The 22,862-nt window shown below is 36.2% G+C and overlaps 2 protein-coding genes and 1 long non-coding RNA gene across 5 annotated transcripts; 2 read left to right on the top strand and 1 right to left on the bottom strand.

Moving 5' to 3' along the window:
- Nucleotides 1-3,743: 3,743 nt before the first annotated feature.
- Nucleotides 3,744-5,444, top strand: LOC118741084 (dynein heavy chain 8, axonemal-like). 3 transcript variants are annotated; one of them, XM_036472911.1, is made up of 5 exons: nt 3,744-3,796; nt 4,295-4,473; nt 4,543-4,758; nt 4,818-5,147; nt 5,224-5,444. In XM_036472911.1, exons 2-5 carry the CDS (start codon nt 4,354-4,356, stop codon nt 5,347-5,349), a joined length of 792 nt encoding a protein of 263 aa, XP_036328804.1. In that variant the 5' UTR covers nt 3,744-3,796; nt 4,295-4,353; the 3' UTR covers nt 5,350-5,444. The 3 variants fall into 3 exon arrangements, with proteins under 3 accessions (XP_036328804.1, XP_036328806.1, XP_036328805.1); XM_036472913.1 differs by lacking the exon at nt 3,744-3,796 and adding an exon at nt 4,114-4,155; XM_036472912.1 differs by lacking the exon at nt 3,744-3,796 and adding an exon at nt 4,134-4,223.
- On the bottom strand, nt 5,421-6,897 carry LOC118741085 (derlin-1-like). The gene is made up of 4 exons (XM_036472914.1): nt 6,417-6,897; nt 6,205-6,356; nt 6,035-6,145; nt 5,421-5,971 (listed from the first exon to the last, which is right to left on the bottom strand). The coding sequence occupies exons 1-4, from the start codon at nt 6,765-6,767 to the stop codon at nt 5,830-5,832; spliced, it is 756 nt and encodes a 251-aa protein (XP_036328807.1). The 5' UTR covers nt 6,768-6,897; the 3' UTR covers nt 5,421-5,829.
- On the top strand, nt 6,140-6,551 carry LOC118741086. The gene is made up of 3 exons (XR_004993223.1): nt 6,140-6,241; nt 6,303-6,377; nt 6,443-6,551. It is a non-coding gene; the product is annotated as an uncharacterized LOC118741086 (long non-coding RNA).
- Nucleotides 6,898-22,862: the final 15,965 nt, after the last annotated feature.

Raw genomic sequence — 22,862 nt, 5'->3', positions numbered from 1 at the left:
AAGTGTAGGAAGGTTAATAAGTTTTAAGCGACTCGTATAAGGTGGAAGACTATATTGAGAATCCCATCGGAAATTTCTTAAAGCAAAAAGTAGGAATTGTTTTTGAATTGATTCTATCTTGTCTGAGTAAATTTGATACCTTGGATTCCAAACCACCGAGCCATATTCCAGAATCGGCCTAACTAATGTTGTAAACAGGGTTTTAGTGATATACGGGTCACTAAATTCTTTTGACCATCGTTTCACAAATGCAAGTACACCTTTAGCCTTGTTGACTGTCACATTAATGTGAAGATTAAAATTAAGCTTAGGATCCATTGTGATACCAAGGTCCACAAAATTGTATACCTGTTCCAGGTTATGGTTACCTATTATATAAGAAACTGGCAGAACAGCTCTTCGCGAGAAGCACATTACTTTACATTTCTTAAGATTTAGAGGCATAAGATTTACTTTACACCAGTAAGCCATGCTGTTTAAGTCTGATTGTAGCAAAGACCTTTCTTCAATTGAAACGTACGATTTATAAAGTTTTACATCATCTGCATACATTAAAATTTTGGAGAATTTTATATCTGTAGAAATATCGTTTATAAAAAGCAAGAACAGAATCGGGCCTAGGTGGCTACCCTGAGGGACTCCTGAAGTAACATCAATGACGTCAGAGATAGTATTTTTAAACAATACCCTTTGTGATCTATCATAGAGGTATGAAGAGATCCAACGTAGAAAATTAGGTGGAAGACCAAGAAGATCAAGTTTATAGATGAGCAACGAGTGGCACACTTTGTCAAATGCTTTACTGAAATCAGTATATATAACATCAACAGTTTTGCTCTCACTAAATGCTTTTGAGATATAGGATGTTAATTCAAGTAAATTTGTAGAAGTTGATTTGCCCTTGCAAAATCCATGTTGACTGTATGAAATGCTTGAAGTGATAGAATGCGTCAACCGATTTGTTATAATTGCTTCAAATAATTTAGGAATTGCAGAAAGCTTAGCTATGCCCCGGTAGTTCTCCACTGAAGACCTGCTACCGCTTTTATGCAAGGGGGTTATGAACGATTCCTTCCATACAGTTGGAAAAACGCCCTCTTTAAGAGACAAATTAAATAAGGCTGTTAACGGCTCATAGAGATAATCAGCACAATTTCTAAGAAAACAAGTGGGGATCTGGTCAGGACCATAACTAAAAGACTGCTTTAAGGACTTCAGGTAAACTAAAACATCATCGGGAGATATTATAGGTTTATGTATTGAGTTAATTGGACTTAGTTTAAAAGGATAGTCAAAGTATGCTTGGGAGTTAGTGGAATAATTGGATTTAAAAAACTGAGCGAACATGTTAGAAATTGTTTGATTATCACCAGAGACGGTATTTTGATACTTCATGGCGGAAGGAAACCCACGTACATTTCGCTTGGAGTTTACGAAATCATAAAATGATTTGGGGTTATATATTATACGTCGTTTGATTTTACACAAGTAATCTTTATAACACTTTTTGTTTAATTCAAAGAACTTGTGACGCAAAAGTGAGTATTTTATATAGTATGAGTGTAAGCCGGTTGTTTTGTGTAATCTAAAATAACGTGACTTTCTGTTTTTCAAGTTTCTCAGTTCTTTAGTGAACCATAACTGTGTTTGTTCTACAGGAACACACATGCGTTTAGGCACATACTTTTCAAATAATCTATGTACAGTAAAATTAAAATGTGCAACGCTTTGCTCAACTTTTTCTTTGTATATAGGCCACGACAATTTAGACAATTCTTTATTCAGTTTTTTAAAGTTGGCTTGCGAAAAATCAAAGCGAATATTTGGCTCGTATGTTTGGACATCGCAATTTTGACCATCGTTTATAATTTCGTAAGATATCTCAATAGCAGGGTGGTAGACATCTTCGGGCAAAACTAGTGGGTCACATTTATTTACAGCCGACTTAGATGCATCATCAACATAAACGAGATCTAATACTTTGCCAAACTTATTGCGAAGTACATTAACTTGATTCAGGCAGAGTTCAGCCATCTCCTCTAAAAATACGTTGTTGCACGCGCTAGACGAGAAAGGTACAATATCATTGTCAATGAATTTCCATGATACATTTGGTAAATTAAAGTCACCCAACACAATCAATGAATCAGAGGGTTTAATCATTGAATTAATTGATTTCAGTAAAGATACATGTTGTGAATACACTGATAAGTCAGATCGGGGAGGAATATAGCATAGAGCTAAGTAAGTAAACCCCCTTCCAACCTGAACACGAATGCATTTGAATTCTGCAGATTCGATGTGTGGAAGACTAACTTCTTCAGATGGTATTGAAGAGTCTACGGCAAAGAGTACGCCACCGCCGACTCTTTCCTCCCGATCTTTTCTGTAGATATGATAATTATTTGAAAGAATCTCTGAATTAAAAGTGTGAGGTTTGAGCCAAGTTTCAGTCAAAGAAATTATATTATAATTGCATTCAAGGCCATTAAGATATAAATTCGTTAATTTAGTATTTATGCCTCTTACGTTTTGATAATAAATACTTAAAGCAGATTTATTAATCAGTTTTTTGGTTCTGTATTCTGACGGGGAATATTTGCTAAATTATTATTTTTGTTGGGCCTATACTCAAATTCACGAACGAAAGCTCCGGAGGGCCAAAAAGAACTACTAAGCAGCATGTCAAAATTTTCTAAATTTACGTCTGTTTTAAATGAAGAAATATTTCTTTCATATTTAAAATTAAATTTTCTGATAGTTAAGTTGACAGTTTTAACTTTGGACGAGATGTAAAACTTTATATCGTCCTCGGAAGTATCCCTCGAAAATCTAGATACAAATATAGACTTCTTTGGGGGAACCACAACCAGTCTCCTAGTATCAGACTCGATTACCGGCGGACGGGGTTGAGTAACTGAGTTACTAGTTGAGGGTAGAGTAAGCGTTGGAAGATTGGATGGCGGTGCCACAACTTCAACGGGGGACGGGGAAGATACTGCAGGGTCGTTATTATTAGAAGCAGACTTTGATTTATGTTCTTTTGAGGAAGATAACTCCGTTGTCTGTGGACATGGAGAAGAAAGGTTAATTAAGTCATTCGGAAGAGTGTTCTGACGTGGAACGGTCCTTTCATTAGGCGGACTATGAAGACGCTTACGTTTTGACACACGAATGTCCTTCATAGATTGTACAGTATCTAAGCATTTAAAAGATTTAAATACATTTTCGTAATGTTTAAATTTTTCGGTCAGTACCGACAACTCTCTTCCTACCTCAGAAAACCCATTTCTGGTTTGCCTAAACAACTTAAAGAGATCAACTTCGGTTGACCTGCACTTTAAGCAAGACCAGCGAAGACCTTTGCCATCATTAATAGCGTCCAGAATTCTTCCTGTCAAACCAGCACATTTTAGATGGCAAATACCATCACAGAGCCAGCACGATAAGTAGCGTTCAGATTCGCTTTTGATTTGGCAGTTATCAAGATCACACTTCATATTGAAAGATTTAATAACACTTATGTTAATAAAAAGACAAGCAAAATAAGTTTAACACAACACACACAACAATTCAGGAGCTGATGTATTTAGCTTAAAAATATATGTAGCGAACAGTTTGAGTATCACTGTAATGTGACACTTAATAAACGCAGCGCAAACAGCTGTGACAAGAAATACTAAACGAAGTAAACAAAAAGAGCAAAAAGAAATGTGCAAAAATAGAAACGATCTCAGTTAACTACAAAGGAATTACAACAACAATGATAACAACAAATGACTCGGCAAGATTAGATGTAAGCTAGTGAAATTTAATTAAATTTAATAAAAACCACAAAAATCACAAAACTTTCACTTAGCTTCGGTTATTATCACACTAAGATGCTCGTAGGCACTTTTTATAGCAACTTTTACTCAAAACTAGCACAATAAACTTTGCAAAATACAAAGACCAATCAAGGCACAAATAAGTAGAACTTCACAGCTTGACGTTTGCGTAACCAGTGGGGGGATTCTCCACATGCCGGGCACTCATTGGGGATATTGGGGTCGAGTTTGGACAGGTAGCTGTTGAGGCGGCTACAGTATCCAGACCGTAATTGAGCCAGGGTAACGCGGGTCTCTCTTGGCAGTTGAAGCTCCGTCTCTTCTACAGGTGGTGATTGGGCTCCTATTACGGCATTCATAGGTCGAGACTCTATGAATGTTGTTGATGGCTCGTCTGTATGTCGTCGGGTCCAGTGGTTGGTCTACCTGGCGACCTTAAATTAACGAATGTTATCTTTCGCTTTTAGAATCCTCTGCCGGCACGGGCGAAACTCGTGAAGATCGCGTAGCTCGTGCTACACGTGAAATGCTAAGTAAGATGCCACCACCCTACGATTTGTTTGAGGTTCGCGAGCGACTTCGCCTGATGGGACATACCAGCTCAATGAATATATTTTTACGACAAGAAATCGATCGCATGCAGCGGGTGAGTTTTGACAAATAAATGACAATTTTCTTCAAATCAAATTTAAACTCACAACTCTTTTTTGTCTAGATTATCATTCTCGTGCGTACGACACTGAAAGACCTACTGCTTGCCATTGAGGGTACCATCATCATGAGCGAACAGCTGCGTGATGCCTTGGATAATATTTTCAATGCGCGTGTGCCCACTGTATGGAAGCGTGGCAGTTGGCTATCAACCAGTTTGGGTTTCTGGTTTTCCGAGTTGTTGGAACGTAATCAGCAATTCCATAATTGGTGTTTTATTGTAAGTACAAAGTATACTAAACTGAAACTAAACTAGGCAATTGAATTATTGTGTTTAAGGGCCGCCCCGTTGTATTCTGGATGAGTGGTTTCTTCAATCCCCAAGGTTTTCTAACTGCAATGAAACAGGAAGTCGCACGCGCACATCAGGGCTGGGCTTTAGATCAGGTGACCATGCATAACGATGTGCTAAAACTGGGCGTCGAAGAGTGCAAAAAACCACCAAAAGAGGGTGTTTTCGTTGAGGGTTTGTTTGTGGATGGCGCTGGCTGGGATCGCAAGTTATCTAGATTAATTGAAGCGACAAATAAAGTGCTGTACGTACTATTACCGGTTGTGCACATATACGCTGTAAATTCTGTGGCACCGAAAAATCCAAAATTATACACGGTGAGTCTGCGAAAAATACTCTATACTACTAGTTTTGAATTTGAACTTTTAATCTAACATTTTGTTACTTTTCCAGTGTCCGGTTTATAAGAAAATCAATCGCACTGATCTGAATTATATTACAGCACTTTGGTTACAATCGCAGAAACCGCCAGATCATTGGATATTACGTGGTGTTGCTTTGCTTTGCGATATCAAATAAAAAATACCAAATTCCCAAGATGTATATTTGTAGTTTTCTTCATATTTTGATACCAATTATTTGTTCTCATATTAATTTTAATAAATTGTTAATATAATAAATCTGTTCTTTTTTATTATTACACTATTTACAAAGCTATTACCATCACATACCATTGTGTGAATATTAATAACATACCAAAATCTATACTAAATTGAAATATGTATGTACGACGATGATATCATTATCATGGAATGCGTTGTTTTCAGTGCACCCAGTGGAAATATCGGGAGAAATGAGATGTTGCAAAATAAGTTTTTCAATCGAAAATGCACAAAGGATAGTGCACTGATTGCTCTCATATGTATGCATGTATGCATACACGTTTACAAATATAGTGATTTAAATAAAAGTTGTTCCACATAATAATATCTTTCCAAATTTAGAAATTTGCATTGTAATATATTCCACTTCATTACCTCTTTTCAGCTCAACCTCCACTTAATTGCGTCCCAATTGGTTACCGCGTCCCCAAGTGTCGCCGAAATACGCATTTCCAGGTGCTGGTCGCTGAGGTGCGCGACTCACCGGTGGCTCACCAAAACCGCTGAAGCCACCACTCACATCCGGCACATATTGTTTTCTGATTGGAAGGAAATAATTCATAAGAGCTTACCATAATACTATTGCTGCCAAATATACTTACAGCAGAAACGGTGTTTCTAAAAATGCATTGCCACCAAGTTCTTGTGGATATTGGAATTTGAAAAAGTAATAGAAATGTCCAATAAATATGCCAATTAACGACGCAATCGACCTAAAAAAAAATAAAAGAGGATTAGTCATCGGATTTAAATGTTAGGCCACGTCATATACCCTTGGAATACTAGCTCCATAATCGCTAACACCCACGGTAAGTAGACAGCTTTAAATCGTGTGCCAAACCAGAAGTTTACAATAACATCTTTATTTAGTTGGCACCAAATGTATGTTGTTGATACCACCAACAGGTCCATGAGGAAATATACCTATAAAAAGCAATAGATGATGTAATTTACTTTGGAATGCATAAATAACTATTAACTTACATTAAATAACATGCCACCGATATTAGCTAGCACGGCAACTATCAGCAACATGTAGAGGTAATCAGCTGGGCTGCGCCCAAATTGCTCCTTTTCCAGCTGCGCTATGTAGCGCAAAATGAAGTAGCAATTGATGAGGAAATGGAATCCCGTCGCTGATGTCATCGGGTAGACGAATAAGGCGGTAACACAGCGCCATAATTGCAAGCGCCCCCAAACGGCATCGCGGCTTAGGTACACTGATTCCAAGGGCAATACATCGAAGCGGGTCAGCAAACTGAGCACAACCGTGGCTGTTAGCCAGTAGCGTGTGAAACGAGGTAACTGTTTATACCATTGACCTGGATCGGTCATTTTTACTTGCACTTTTATTTACTTTAGGTAAAAATAATTTATAAATATTAGCTTGCGGAAAATATACAATCGCAGCGAACAATATGGGTGAATTCGTTTTTCTTAAATATGACAGATTGGCACAAAAAAACTTACGTGTCCTAATCTTTTACAATCACGCAGAGAGCGTAAATAAATTACGTTATTTGAAATACGAAAATGATGTCAGGGACAGTGTTGCCACAACATATTTTATTTTATGCCAAAATTAAAGTTACCAAATTCAAAGAACGTTCTTTCATTATCGTTCTGTGATGGTACCAAATTGAAAAATAAGTTACCAAATTTGAAAAATAAGGAGAAAAAGAAATTTTGGGCAACGCTGGCCAGGCAACATAAATTTACGTTCTCTGGTTTGACTGCGCAACAGTTTGAAATGCAGTGTAGTAAAAAAACATTAAAATTATCTGTGTTTCCGGTAAGTAGACAACTTACGTATGGTACATACCAGGGATTGGCATTGGTTGATCGTCAACTGTTCATACTCATTCAATACCGCTGCTTTGTATGACTGAGCAGCGGCGTTGGCTTAGTAGTATCGATACCTAAACGAAATTAGAGGATGACTGAACACGAGCGCATTGCGTGCTGTCTTGCAAATACAGCCACCACAAGTGAACGATGCTTATAACTGCTCATACTGATATTGACTTCGGCAAATCTGTGCTCTGAATGATCGTGCACGAAACCAGCAAACGTGGCAGTTGAACGGCTCCGAAAACATGAGAGTCATCATTTGTTGCAGAAGTCGTTTGACTTGTTGCTGAAAATCATCTGACTTGTTGCTGAAAGCCATTTGACTTGTTGCTGAAAAACATCTGACTTGTATCTGAAAATCATCTGACTTGTTGCTGAAATGACGACGAATGTGGTAAAGGGTAATTTATCGTCTCGTATGAATGTATGTATGTATTTATAGCGCGTCTACCATTCAATTGCATTGCTCACTGCTGGCTAGTTGTGAGGAATGTGCATACGTACGTATGTATGTATGTACATATCAATGCTTCATTTCAAACAAGCAAGTGTCTTTGAATGTTTTTGAACTACAGTATCATCACTTCGGCAACACGTCAAACGCGCCTTCAGCAACAAACCAAAGGCGGCGGTTTGACTTCTGCAACAAATCAAGTCAGAGCCATACCTAAATAAGCGCGTCAAGCGTTGGGCCTGTCGGCCTCTCTTCTTCTAGCGTATATAAATTTAATGTGTCAGAGAGAGATAAAGATACAAGCGAAACGCTCAACGAGCTAATTTAGGTTTGGCTGTTAGTTAACTGCGGCATCTTGCCTTCGCCAGTCTTTCACATAAGCTGTCATGCTTTCGGCAACCGTCCAAATGCAGTATCGTGCTTATGGCTGTCGATCAAATACGGCGGTTGCTGGTTTCGTGCACGATCATTCGGAGTACAGATTTGCCGAAGTCAATGTCAGTATGAGCTGTTATAAGCATCGTTCACTTGTGGTGGCTGTATTTGCAAGACAGCACGCTTTGCGGTGGTGTTCGTTCATCCTCCGTTTTTAACGTGAGTAGGCTTAAAGTCACAAAAACAGCACCCTTTGCCAATCCCTGGTACATACATTTGTTTTAAATATAATTCGAAATGAAGAACTAACGAGTTTTTGTGTACTTTTAGATGCCTCTACCTTTGGAGAGGAGCTGAAGGTCGGGCAGCCTAGGCCGAACTCCTTCAGCTTCTCTCTGAGAATGGCATCCGGGGCCAACGATATGCGGATGAAATAGTGTTTATTGCCAGAGGTTTGTTCGAGATCACCGTCTGTGATATTATTCAAAGGGGTTTAAGATTGATGAAAGGATGATGTGCCAAGTTTGGATTTGCAAATAATACAGCCAAAACCGTCATAAATCCGTTCACTAGAAAACAGCCCTGTTAGAAATAATGAACATAACTTTGGACGGGGTCGTGATCAGTGTCGTCATGGAAGACAAGCTTCTGGAGGTAATCTTAGATACCAAGCTTGGAAGTAATATACAGATGCGACCAACGGGGAAACTTTCCATTATGGCCGTTCGTTAAAGGTGCGGTGGGCGAAGGGGGAGTGGGCGTAGCACCTCCAACCGACCTTTTTGGAGAGGGAATGAACCGCCATTGACAAAAATGCAACCCCCGACCACCTAGGCCCCCTATGGTTCCCTACGGACCCCTTAGAAAAATGGGCAAAAATCGCAATTTTTACTTGCGTCCACAGTATTTTTGCGAAGAATTCCTTTCTGCGTAGGCGGCCTTCGGCCGCGCTTAGGGATTATAACCCTTACTACGTAGAATTCTCCTTTCTGTGTGCACCTATCTGGGGCTACCACCCCAGTGATGTAACCTTGGGAAAGGATAGGGTGGCCAGATATTATAGTGACATAATCAGTACAGTTGTGATCAAAAATCAGTACAAAGCCATAAAAATCAGCTCATTTTTAAGCGTATTTTTTATTATTAACAATATAACAACCAAATAACAGCGCATTAATTTAACAAAAAATAACTAATAGACCTTTAAATACATATAGTATTATCAATACAAAAATTCATAACTTTAAAACAAATCAAAGGTGTTACGTATGTATGTACAGCTGTGCTCATGAAAATAGTAGTAAAATGTATTGACAGGTTTTGAAAATTTTTTCTTCCCTTACTTAATTTAAATTTTTTATAAAAATATAGTTAATTCCATGATACAAAAAACAAGGTAGTTCCATTGTCACTTTTTCGTCGCCATATTAACAACCTGATAATTAAGCAGATTGTTACATTTTGTGCTACCATACCCAGTATCTAAAATCCTTCAAATTTTCTTATTAATTTTTTGTCGATTTAAAAATATTTGTTCTTAAGCATAGTATTTAATTCCTGTTTCACGCGAAAAAGCTGCTAAAGTGCATATAAAATTTGTTTCTGTGAAATAAGTGTGAAATTCCATAACATTTCCTCTGCAAAGTAGTATTTTTGCAACATGAAGCTAGCAACACAATTTTCATGGCATTTTTAAAAACACGTGTACATTTTAAATTGTGTGAAAGCTGACATTTTATAGAATTCAGTAGCAGCGAAAACAAAGGGGGGTTAAGTGATTAAACCTTACCCAAGCCGATCGTAAAACTTGCAACGCGACTTCAGCTTATGCCTGTCGGTATTGGCAAGAATTTCATCCCTCAAGGTTTAGCTTAACATAGTTCTAGGGATACACCCTGTGATCATGTTACTTTCCAGAAGGTGTCGCGCCCGTTTTTCTCATCTCTCATCTTCATCTCTTTCTGCGTCACCAGAATTTTAGTTTATATGGCTTATACCGCTAGCTCTCGTAGCCGGATACGAGATCGTTTTCATATACCCCCATTTTTCATAGATTTGGGATTGATTTCATTTACCTCTATTCCAGTTCTACGGTGGCACGCTGTATTTTCCAATGAACCCATATTTTTCCATGAGTTTGAGATTGACATATATACATACCAAGTTCCAGGACTCTACCCTAAATACTTTCAGAGATATGCACTATGAAAAATTCGATTTGTATGGGAGGTTCCACACCCCCTTTAGATATCGGTTTTGTTTTAGCCTATAACCATTCTTGGAAAATTTGTGTCCGAAATTTCAAAAAAATCGGTATAGCCGGTATGGGCATTGTGACTCCTCAAGGGAAATGAACTAATGATTGCAAAAAATGAAATCAAACGTCATAGTTGACCAAAAAAGAACATTAGACTTCATTCTCTCAACTTCTCAGAATGTAGAAAAGCTAAGAAATATATAATAAGATAGTATATATTAAAATAGCCTCCAGAACATTTACCAAAGCGCCCCTGAACTACACAAATCAGGTTGGTTGAAAATTTGTTTTTATCTATTTATTTTATACTGCACTTTTGGGTGTGTAAAAATTTCATGCAAAAACAATATGTGTTGCTTGAAAAATTTCACGGCCCATGGGTTCCAAAGTAAATTCCATTTGCTGTTAAATGGACAAAGACAATATGTATTAAATAACACATCGAAATGTATAATTTCAGTGTCTGAATTATATCAGAATCATCGTATCCGATATAGAAAACTACATTGTGAAATAATCAGATAACATGAGGACACTAAAAAAATTTTAAAATATGTTCATGATAATGATTTGGCAAGTTGTTATCGAATTTAATGTAAAATTTAAACATTTTTAAGATAGGATACTAATTATTTTTAAAGGGTAAATATTAACACAACTATTTTATTTATAACCCCAAATTTAGGATAAAAAATCTCCCACACCAAAAAACTTACAATTGGGTAACGCCACTTCGAATTTTTCACAATTGAGCAATTGTCAAAAATCTGCTTTTTAATCAAAAAGTTGTTTATTGAAACTACCTTCTGTTTTGTATCATGGTTCATTCTATAACAAAAGACATGTGAGTGAAGTCTCAAACTTTAAAAAAAAAAATTGTTTGCCCATTCAGTTTCAGTAGAAGACGAGCTCGAGTCAGAATCTGTTTGCATATTTTAAGCTACAAATTTTAAACATATTTAGTTGGTGTGCTTATTAAATACAACATTCACATTAAAATGTTGACTAAAAGGTATATTACCGAATTATCGCTAAACGAATTTTCGAGTACGAATGAAATTTAATAGTGTTAAATGTGTAGGTGCAAGTAAAATTACAGGTGGTCGAACATCAAAAATTAAAGTAAAGCTACATATATCATATCCAACAGTCGGTAGTCTGCACCTTTTCCAAATTTTTAGAACTTACATTGCACCGTAGCAGTGGTCGTCTTAAGTTTGAAATACTCACAGCCGATTTCTCAATGTTTAATTATAATCGAAAGATGATCTCTTATTGTCATCATCTCAGTGTAGTTAATATATGATTAACTCACCACCACCTTTCATAAGATTTATTAATGGCGAAACCAGCTTTTCCTGTAAATCCTGTAAAAACCTGCAAATCGTGAAGTTGGGTTGGGTTGAATCCAAACAGTTTCTTATTTTGCGAAATCCTAGGAAACGAAACAATTGCAAGCTGATACCTTTTTAATAATGGTCCAAGTTTAATTAATGCTTTCAATCTGCTCACACGTACGAGTTGTCAAAAACCATTGTTTTGAACATATAAACCTCAAGTAAATGTAAATTACACCAGTTTACAAATGTATTTATTAAATGTAAAAATCAGTAAAAAATCAGTACAAACTCAAAAAATCAGTAGATTTTGCGTACTGATTTCGGACTCTTAAAAATCAGTACAATAGAAAAAAATCAGCACATGTACTGATTAAATCAGCGCATCTGGCCACCCTAGGAAAGGATGAGGTAACTAGAATTCCCTTTCTGTGTGGTAAACCTGGGGCTGCCGCCCCAGTGATGTCTATTTTGGTTACTGGGTGTTTTATAAAAATGTCTTGTATATAAAAATGTGTATATAAAAATGTGTTGTGCAAATGAATATTTAACATTTTTCAAGCGAATAAACGCAAATGAAAATTGTGATTTTTGGCAATTTTTCTAAGGGGTCCCTAGGGAACCATAGGGGACCTAGGTAGTCGGGGGTTGCATTTTTGTCAATGGCGGTTCATTCCCTCTCCAAAAAGGTGGGTTAGAGGTGCCACGCCCACCGCCCCTTTAACGAACGGCCATAAAGGAAAGCCAACCCGGACCAACGCAAAACCCAACTAACAATTTTCGTCTCATAAGACTCTACAAGCATCTTATGAGAGGATACGCAATTGGTTTATTAGAATAGTACCCTTATAATTTCACCCTGGTAGAGTACTACGAATGCTTTATGAATACGTTGTCAGAATTATATGGCGCACTTATGAGAGTTATTTTTGTCTTATAAAAATACGATAGTTCTCTTTGTAAGAGATACGTAAGTTTCATAAAAAAACTATTTGAATTTTTATGAGAGTATATATGCACTCTCATAATGGTATCATAATAAATAGCATAACTTTGGTGGTGTTATTTTTAGAGTAAAGGTAATTTCATAAGAATTTATTCATAGCAAATCGATAAGTTACATAAGTTACATTTTAAAGTAGACTAGAATTTCATATAAGTATGATAGACTTTTAGAAGTAAATTTGGAAATTATAAGCTAAGATTCTATGGGGATTGAAATTTTATCGATAATAATGAACATTTTACTTCGAAAAAAAGTAAAGCGCCTCAAAAATAATTAAAATTTTGATTATTTTCTAAATTGTTATTTAATATAAAAAAAGTGTAATGCTTTAGTCCTGCTCAATATTTTGATTCAAATTCATGTATCAGCACTTATTATCTAAAAAGCGTAATTGTTTATATTTTTGACATACTAAACCGCTTAAGTTAGCAACATTTTTGGAATTTTGTTTTACTATAAAACCTTCAGAATAAGGAAAATATGGCCGCTGATGACAAATTTTTCTTATGAGGATCAAATTCTGGTTATGAGAAGGTTAAGTTTCGTTACAAGAGTTGTACACTTTTTTCTTACCCATATGAAAGTATTATTCCTTTTATGAGAACAAAAGTCTTTGTATGAAGCTTCAATTTTTTTCATGAGTGTTAAACTCTTTATAACTCCCCTTATGAGTACTAAAGATTTCATATGCGACATTTATTTCTTGTTACGAAATTATAAATCTCACAATGAAAATGGAGCCTTTTTTATGAGTGTTTCATACTCCATTTGACATTTGTCTTTCAGTAGTGTGCACGTATATCGAAAGAGCTAGCATGCAAATAATATTGTTTGTATTAATTAAGAATTAATACTTTGCAGTAAGGTAATGATATATGTAGATGGTATTCCAACGTTTTGAAGTGAATTAACTTTATAATTTTTCAGAATGTCATTTAAAAGTGTGCAAACTATTGAACATGGGGAAATATGCCTTACCACTGTGCCTTACAATTGGGAGAATGTGGGAATTCTATATTGGCCAAATACTCAAAAAGTCTGCTCAATTCAAAAATTACTGTTATATTCTGGACGAATAGATTTTTGATATACATAAATTGTCCGCAGACCACGCACTATTTTTGTACCCGAGCGCACTTGTGCACAATTATAACTTTGTTCACATAACGGTTGTTTGTAACAGGCAAAACGAATCGAGATAGATATAGACAAATGTATACATAAATGATCAGAATGAAAAGAGAAATCGATTAAGCGGTGACTGTCTGTCCGTCCGTCTGTCCGTCCGCCTGTGCACACGATAACTCGAGTAAAAATTAAGATATCTTAACGAAACTTGGTACGTGTACTTCTTTCGGGCGTAGGACGGATGGTATTGAAAATGGGCAAAATCGGACAATAACCACGCCCACCTCCCATATAACGGTAATTTTCAGAAATACAAAAACTGCGATATTTTAGTAACTACTGAAGATAATTCACTCAAAATTGATATTTGTAATAAATTTTAGACGAAAAATAAGAATATTAACATTTTTTTGAAAATGGGCGTAGCCACGCCCACTTATGGTTACATGTGTATATCTTGGTATCTGCATCAATTTATTCCAAACTTGGCACAGTTGTTGGCCCTGGTACAGCATACCAAATGGCCGAAAATTTTTAAAATCGGACAATAACCACGCCCACATTCCATATAACGGTAATTTCGAGAAATACGAAATCCTCGATAAATCAGTAAATATTAAAGCTAATTTATTCAAAATGATGGTTGCAACAATTCTTTGCCAGGAAATACGTTTATGATAAAATTTTGGAAAATGGGCGTGGCACCGCCCACTTATGATCACGTATATGTATCTCGCTAACCGTTCTAGCAATTTGTACCAAACTCGGTATGGTTATTGTGCTTGCCACATAAAAGTAAACCATTGAAAATTGTTGAAATCGGACTAAAATTACGGTCGCTTTTCATATAACGGTAAATTTCAGAAATGCTTGAAATTTCAATATTGTGAAATTTAAGGACGCTAGTTTACTTAAAATTTATACACGCCGGCTTATCATGTAGCGGTAGCTTTCGGAAAAGTGGAAAACATATATTTAATACTTGCGCCGGGTATTTAATGTTCGGCTCCGCCCGAACTTAGACTTTCTTACTTGTTAGAATATTGTTTAAAATTCGCAGTAACTCTTTTATTGGCTGTAACACTCTTGGACGTGTTATATTTTAATTTAAGATAAATCTTCTGAATTTTCCTTCGCAAATTAGTGGATCTTTTAACTTTTTTCCAATTAAACTTATCAATTTTGACGGATTAACCCTGAAACAAGGTATGTTGGCTGACAGAATATTTTTCTTGATATAATGATTCTTTTGTACTCGTAAGAGTTTTCTTATACGTGTTTTAACATTTTACGTCTCATAAGGGCATATTTATAAGTGGTTTTATACTTTATCTCTTACAAGAGTTTTCTTATAAGTATCATAACAATTTACTACTCATATGGACATTTTTTCAAGAGTATAACTCTTTGAGAGTTGAAGTTTTATAAAAAAGGTACAAGATGGTCTTATTATGAGATTTAAAGGCTTACTAACTCTAGCAGCATTATTATCTCATAAAAATAGTACTATGTGACCTAATTTAAGTCTTTTTACAAGAACTATGTTATGAGGTTATCCAAGTAGAGATCTTTTCGTAATTTGCAAGAGTTTTGTTCTGGAGAGTTTGTTAGCTGAGAAGCCACGAGAGCTTTAATAGTGCGCAAACATCTGAAAGGAATATCCTGGAGATGAAACCTCTTCATATAACCATTGAGTAGGCCGCCAAAAGAACTCTTCTAAGCCATGTTAGAGAGAGAATCATTTGAGAAGCCGCCATCCCGCTGGTATAACTTCATAGAGATGACATAGGCAGAAGCATGATTTGAAGTCTAAAATACAGTTTCGCTGCAATGCAAGTTGGACTCCCCTGCATAGGCATACATACAGCTCGAATCTTCGAACACAGAAGCAGGATACCTCCTCCTGGAATACTCCTGCTACCTTCTATCTGCGTGTGGAGCTAATTATATCTACATAGATGATACCAGTATGAGAGATTCGTAATTATAAGTGATTGACAGACGGCGCTCAAAGCTCTCTTACCATATGAAATCAAATCCTCATTAGTCCTTGAGTTTATTCAGAAACTTAACTCCCTTGGAAGACACAACCACATACGGTTAGCATGGGTACCAGGCCACAAGGGAATACCGGTTAATACGATAGCTGTCTGTCTCGCGAAAAAGGGACATCCGCCTCTACAATCGGACCCAGGCCATTTCTGGGCGTAGGTTCCAATACTATTAAGGTTAGGAATGCACCTACTGGGAGGCTATAACAGGAATGGGATCTAACACCTTATTAGCCCTTTTATCAATCCTCAAACGGCGTACAGCCCTTAACTAGTTGTTTAGGCGCGACTGCTAGCACCAGGCGCCTAAATGCATGCTATGTACTGCTGCATGTGCAAAAATTTCCTTCATCAAATTAATGAAATTTATGTACAAGCACTTCTAAACTGCCATGTAATAAAACTTTCTTAAGTTATAATTTGATGGCAGTTCAAAGTATGCTCGGCCTAGTCTGATGCATTCTCCAGACACTGCTTCCGGAGTCTTCTGCCGACTCTGCATGGCTTACAACCAAGCAGAGGTGATAATAATTGATTACCATTGGCCACGTGCCTACCCACTACTTTTTGGTCCAATAAATATTTTTTTATATACATACATGTAAACATACTCACTGAGTTATTCAATAGTTTTCATGCGAAATTCTTGAATACGAGGGCATGCCGACTCTAAGAATTTAACGCCTTTAAACGAGCTTGGCGACGAGGCGTCTATCAGTTCATTGGCGATGTTGCGCAGCAGAGCGATTTCAGCACAATTGTACTAACTAAATTCTAATTGTACTGAATACTAAAACGAAGCTCTAGTAGGTGCACTCCTCAGGATGGAGTGATCTTTTTTGGCTTATCACCATCATCTCAGTACCACACAAGCTCAACCAGGGGAAAGGAGGGACTGGAAGAAGTGAGAATGTTGCGATTACCAGGTAACCAAACTAAGTCTAATTCCAGCTGACCACTAAATGTGTAGAGAAAGAGAGCTACACTCCTTCGACTTTTTGGTAAAAGCCGTCAGACCCAAAGCGGCCGCCCGACTGCCCGAGAAAACAGCGACATGGTCACCTTGACGGTGACGTAGACCACTACGTTTTTGAGATATAGCGAACTAATCTTCCTAAAAATCACTTGCAAAGTCACACACATGAATTGATCTTTTTCCATCGTTCCATATTTGAACCGTAGGCGTAAAGATAAGGTATCCAGGCCTAGGTGTCAAGTTCCGTGTCCCAGTCGGTTCTGCAACGTACCATCTGCCCTAAAAGGCCTGTGGATTTATTTTTCACATCGTATGTAGTCGGTAAAAGTGGATATCTTATCTTGGATAGCAATAGAGAAATTATACTGATAAATATGTCCGATCGTTCTTCCTTTCCATATACACAGACCGCTAAGTCTTACAGCAGATACTGACGCTGTGTACATTACGTGAAAGGTCTATAAGTACGAGATTTGTAATAACATTGAGGGCATTTTTATGAGAAGTTTTTAGAGTTGTGCCAATCACGCGGCCATTTGGACTCTGCCTAGTCTTACATCGATATCAGAACAGGGAACCGTAATATAGGATGGGTGTATATCAGAACTAGAGCCTTTGCATAAGGACCACATATCGTCCCGAAAATCCGCTAAAAGGAGTAAAAGGCTGTGCTCGCTTTCTTTACTCTTTATTTCTATACATATGTATTTTCCAACTCAGCTTTAGATCCATCATGTCTCCCAGATACTCCTCTCGTTTAGATAATCGCCGTCTAGCCCAGCTTACAAAACTTATTAGGAAAACCCAGACCTGACGTTGAGAGGCTAGTATCGGTTCTTAGTGGACATGGACCGGTTGGCAACCACGCCAGAAGGCTGGTAGTCGCTTACAACAACTTATGTAGAAGCGGCAGAAACAAAATGACCAGGAAACAGTAGTGCACCTTCTTTGCAGTGGTCCAGCTTTAAGTTTGTAAAAGCTCATGAGTTCACATCGTTAAAAGATCTGTGTGGCATAAGCTTCTTCAGCATACTAAATTTTATCAAACAACGTTGGTTGGTTTTAACCAAGGAATGAAACCGATTCAAAATAACGTTCCGGTTTGGGTTTCGGTTTTGCCAAGTGTTTCGGTTTCGGTTTTGGTTTCGGTTTCGTTCCGGTTTCGGTTTTTCACAGTAATTTTGTTGATATTATTTAAATCACAATGTCTTAAACGTTGAGGAAAGAAAATCGAAAATTACAGTTCACTGATAATATCAACACTAGGTTCTTTCCCTAACAATCCGGACCGGATTTGGTAATTAGAGAATAAGAGAAACATTTTCATTTAAAAAATGGAACAAAGTTCAGAAGTACGGAAACGCAAAAACCCACATTTCGTGCCCACAAGTTGAGAAACAGCTGATTCACGTCGTTCTTGTTTTTGTTACTTATACCATGTTCTGACCGACATCGGAAACACGTTTTCGTTGCTAAAACTGGTTTTCGACCTAAAACTTAAACCTAAAATCTGTTAAACGAAAACCAGTTTTCGCTGAAAACTACTTGAAAACTCACTTTCCACTCATTCCAATCGGTTTCTTCACTAGTTTTTTTCAATTATTTATCGAAGTGGAAGTCATATTTTATCATCTTTAATACGCCATTTCGGATTTATTGTTAATTGCCTGGCCAAAGCAAAATAAGAATGAAAGTTAAAGGTTGTAAATGAAAAGAAAATGAAGGAAAAATGTTTTGGTTGTCGGTCAGAACATGGTATTAAATGCAAACACTTGGAAATTGAATTTTGGTTTCACAAATTTGATTTTAAGTACATAGATTGAAAATACATCAACAGGCCATTCACTTTTCCTTAAAAGCACCAAGTAAATGCAGGCAACATGTAAACACAATACCGCTGATATGCACTTTGACACTTTATCCATTTTTACTCGGAGAAAATTTCGGGCTGTTTCGGGCAGGAAGAAGAATACACTTACGATCGAGTACGCTCGAATTTTCGCTCTCTATTACCCATTTTGTTGAGTACAGGAATGATTTCTGGGCTATTTTGGGCACACGCGGGATCTCGCATTACGTACGGGAAAGAAACTACTTAAATGTAATTAATCGATTATCGATTCACAACAACAAAGTCGTCAACAGATTTTTGCGAAAAGTTACCTTGCCATACTTATTTACTACTTAACAGGAATTTTAGGAAAATGTTGCTGATTTTGGTTAAATAAATCATTTATTTCAAAAAAATTTTTATTTATTATTTTTGTAAATTTCTGGAAACCGATTGAAACCTGTGATTGAAATGGTTTCGGTATCGTTCCTTTTCAGGTCAAGATAACGGTTACGGTTTCGGTTTCGGTTTTGAAAAACGAAACGGTTTTAAACGGTTGCGGTTTCGGTTTGGGTTTCGGTTTCATTCCTTGGTTTTAACATAGTCATACGAGGATTATGACATCAAAACGGTCGCTGTGGTTATGCTCGAGTAGTTTACTTTGTTATGCAATAACGCATCCTATTTAAGTCAACGCTGATATGACTTCTCGTTTTGTTAAAGGATATTTCTTAGTAAATTGAATTAGCGTTTGCTATTTTAGGGGATTGTAAATTATTTGCTAATATACATATGTACATACATACATACATACGTACTGTGTATCTACTGATAATTTTGCTCGCTGCAAAATCGTAGCATATTTGATTGAATGATGTCAGCCACTTCAATGTGCATTTTTCCATTACGTTGCGTTTTCTAGTTAATTGGAGTTCATTTTGCTAAAAAATTTAATAGACTTGTGTATTGAGACAAAAAAAAAAGAAGTAATTGTAACGTTTTGCCTTACCATTGTGAGTGCGCTCGTACTAACATATCTACATGCATACAGTGGTGGGAAAATAAATAGAAACGCGACATTTTAAGAAGTTGGTGCAATTTTTCTGTTGCTGGTTTAATGTTTATTATTTTTTATGAAAGTATAGCTCGCTATATAACAAAACCCATGTAAGTCCAAATTTCAAACCTTTTAGAAAAATCAGAAAAATTGATATTTTCATAATCAAAATTTCAAAGTGTCAAGTTGCTTAAAAATCCCGTTGATTTTTGATAATTTTTTCCCTCGTTTTCTTCAAAAATTTTTTTTAATGAAGGAAATGCACAACACGCAAAAAAAAATCCCATAAACCAACGGTATTCTTTATTTTCACTTTAAACTTGCCACCAAATACTAAATCTTTCTGATTAAAAAGATTGACATTTTGTCGAATTTTCCTAATTTTCGTTAAAAACTCGAAATTCGGACTTACACGGCTTTTGTTAGATAATGAATTATGCTTTCATAAAAAAATAACAAACATTAAATAAACAAAAGCAAAGCAGCAAAAAATTTGTTAAAATGTCGCATCGCTATTTATTTTCCCGCCACAGTACATTCGAGTATCTACATATGCACATATAGGTATTTATATGTATGTACATATCTACAAACTTACGTACAGACATATTTGCTCTGTTTGAATGCATCTGAATTTTGAGTGACTGCTGCAAATTTGAAGTGAATGCATATTTATTCGATTATTGAAATTGCCATAAAAGAAAGAGAGAAATCGTCAAATGTCAAGTGTTAAAGTTCATTGTGCAGTCAGAGTGAGAATTCATATGCACATATGGACATACATACATACATAAGCACGTAAGGATGTGCTTATTATTGCTGATGGGAGAATGAAGTAGAAAAGAACAGAAAGACTCTCAATTTTCTGAACATTCAGATCAGCTATTTACACGGATTGTTCTAAAATAAACTGCTACGAAGGGTCGAAATACCTCGACACTGGCATAAACAAGGCTATCACTGAATCCGTTGCAGTCCGAATTTTTGTGAAATCTACGAAGATGCTATCACTGAATCCGAATAGCAACGAACGAAGCATAACTTTGAGTGAGCAATTCGGATTCAGTACATTTTACGAAAATCGGACTACGATGGTTTCAGCAATAGCCCAGAATATCGCCCTGTGCAGCTTGAAGTAGATATGTATGTGTACTCACAGGCCGATCCGATAAGAATATGTTCAGAAGGGCTATCCCATTATCCAAAGCACCTAGAGTAGACGACATTTTCCAAACTCACTTCCAAAAAGGACTTTCTCAACAGTTGCCCTTTAAAAATACCTATTTAGAACAAACCTACAACGGCACATCCCAAGTCGAAGGAGATAGACCAGTGGATTCACCAAAGCAACATCGACCAATTAGATATAGGTTCTTTATACTAAAAACCATGGCTGGTTTTCTTATAGAAAACTCTTTGTATAAAAATCAATTTGCTTACACTCTACGCTCCTCAGAGTCGCAGAAGGCAGACTGAAAAGTCCTTGGAGAATAAAGATGTGGTCGTAGGCAGTTTTGGGTTTACTGGATACTTTCAGGAACTTTTTTTTTTGGAATTTTTCGTGATTTCTGTTGTGTTTTTTTGGGACTACTTGGTAGTTTTTCAAGACTTTTAGACATTTGAGAAACTTTTCCGAATTTTTTTACCACTTTCGAATCTTTTTTTTTTTTACTTTTTCAGGTTTATTGTATTTTTTCTGGAACGTTAAAAGTTCTGTTGTGACTTTAGGGGAAATTTCTGTTTTTGGACTTTTCAAGATTGCTTCGAGACCTTTTGAAACTTTTTCGCATTTCTTTTAGGACTTTTCGAGATGTTTTCCGGTACTTTGACTTTTCGAGATTATTTTTCGGAATATTTTGAGTTTCCTGAGATCTTCTTTAGAATTTTTTCGGGTTTGTTCGGTATTTTTCGAGACTTATGGAGAATGTTTTGAGATTCTACGGGACTTTTCGAGATGCTTTCGGTATTTTTCAGTATTTTTATTGGATTTTTGTCAGAATTTTGTTGTTACCTTTAGGTTTTTGGTAGTGTGGGGACTTTCGGGTGTTTTTCGGATTTTATCGAGAAGTTTTAAAACATTTTCCGGTACTTTTCGAGACTTTTTGCACGACTTTTCAGAATTTTCTTGTGAATTTTAGGGATTTTCTAGGTGTTTAAGATTTACCAGTAGCTTTTCAGGACCTTTAGAATGCTTGAAGATTTTTTCGAAATTTTTTAAGATTTTTCTATGATTTTTTTGAGACTGTTGGAGAAACTTATGGAAATCTTTGAGATTTTCAAGATGTTTTCGGTAACTCAAAATTTGTTGTTGTGGCTTTTCGAAAATTTTTGGGAATTTATCGGAAGGGCTTTAGGTCCTTTTGTATTATTTTCGGGATTTTTTGGAGTTTTTCTGTGTTGCTACCAGATGTTTTCGTTATTTTTCAGCTTCGAAAATATATTTTATTCTTAAGTTTGCATTTTATAAATGTTTAAAAAATAATTAAAGGTAAATGGAAGTGCTTTACACAGCTGAATTTCGTAACAAAATGAGTTAGTGCCTTTTTATATTAAGACAATGATATGTAGGGTGTTTTTCGGACTTTTTTGAGACGTTTTGAAACATTTTCCGGTATTTTTCAAGATTTTTTGCGTGACTTTTCGAGATATTTTTGGGTTTTTTTTCAGGGCTATTGAATTTTGCTGGAATTTTCAGAATTTTATTGTGAGTTTTCGAGATTTAAAGGTGTTTGGGATTTATGGGGAGTTTTTCAGGACCTTAAGAATTTTGGGGATTTTTCGAAAATTTTGAATATTTTTTCAGGATTTTTTTGAGACCTTTAGAGAAATTTTTAGAACTCTTTCAGACTTTTCAAGATGTTTTCGGTAACTCAGAAATTGTTGTTGTGGCTTTTCTAAAATCTTTGGGATTTATCGGAAGGGTTTCAGGTCCTTTCGACTTTTTTTTTGGGATTTTTTGGAATTTTTCTGGGTTTTTACCAGATGTTTTCGTTATTTTACAGTTTCGAAAATATATTTTATTCTTAAGTTTGCATTTTATAAATGTTTAAAAAATAATAAAAAGTAAAAGGAAGTGGTTTACACAGCTGAATTTTGAAATAAAATGA

Source organism: Rhagoletis pomonella, unplaced genomic scaffold (genome assembly GCF_013731165.1).
Source record: "Rhagoletis pomonella isolate Grant_MI unplaced genomic scaffold, Rhpom_1.0 Rhpom_scaffold_00006, whole genome shotgun sequence".
NCBI classification, from domain to species: domain Eukaryota; kingdom Metazoa; phylum Arthropoda; class Insecta; order Diptera; family Tephritidae; genus Rhagoletis; species Rhagoletis pomonella.
This window is presented reverse-complemented; position numbering and strand designations above follow the sequence as displayed.

Excerpts from the sequence above, each read along its gene's own strand:
- LOC118741085 (XM_036472914.1), bottom strand. The coding sequence starts at position 6,767 with ATGACCGATCCAGGTCAATGGTATAAACAGTTACCTCGTTTCACACGC. Across the intron at positions 6,357-6,416 it reads TCGGTGGCATGTTATTTAAT|GTATATTTCCTCATGGACCT; the intron begins GTAAGTTAATAG and ends TGCTTTTTATAG. Across the intron at positions 6,146-6,204 it reads ATGGAGCTAGTATTCCAAGG|GTCGATTGCGTCGTTAATTG; the intron begins GTATATGACGTG and ends ATTTTTTTTTAG.
- LOC118741084 (XM_036472911.1), top strand. The coding sequence starts at position 4,354 with ATGCTAAGTAAGATGCCACCACCCTACGATTTGTTTGAGGTTCGCGAG. Across the intron at positions 4,474-4,542 it reads AAATCGATCGCATGCAGCGG|ATTATCATTCTCGTGCGTAC; the intron begins GTGAGTTTTGAC and ends TTTTTTGTCTAG. Across the intron at positions 5,148-5,223 it reads AAAATCCAAAATTATACACG|TGTCCGGTTTATAAGAAAAT; the intron begins GTGAGTCTGCGA and ends TTACTTTTCCAG.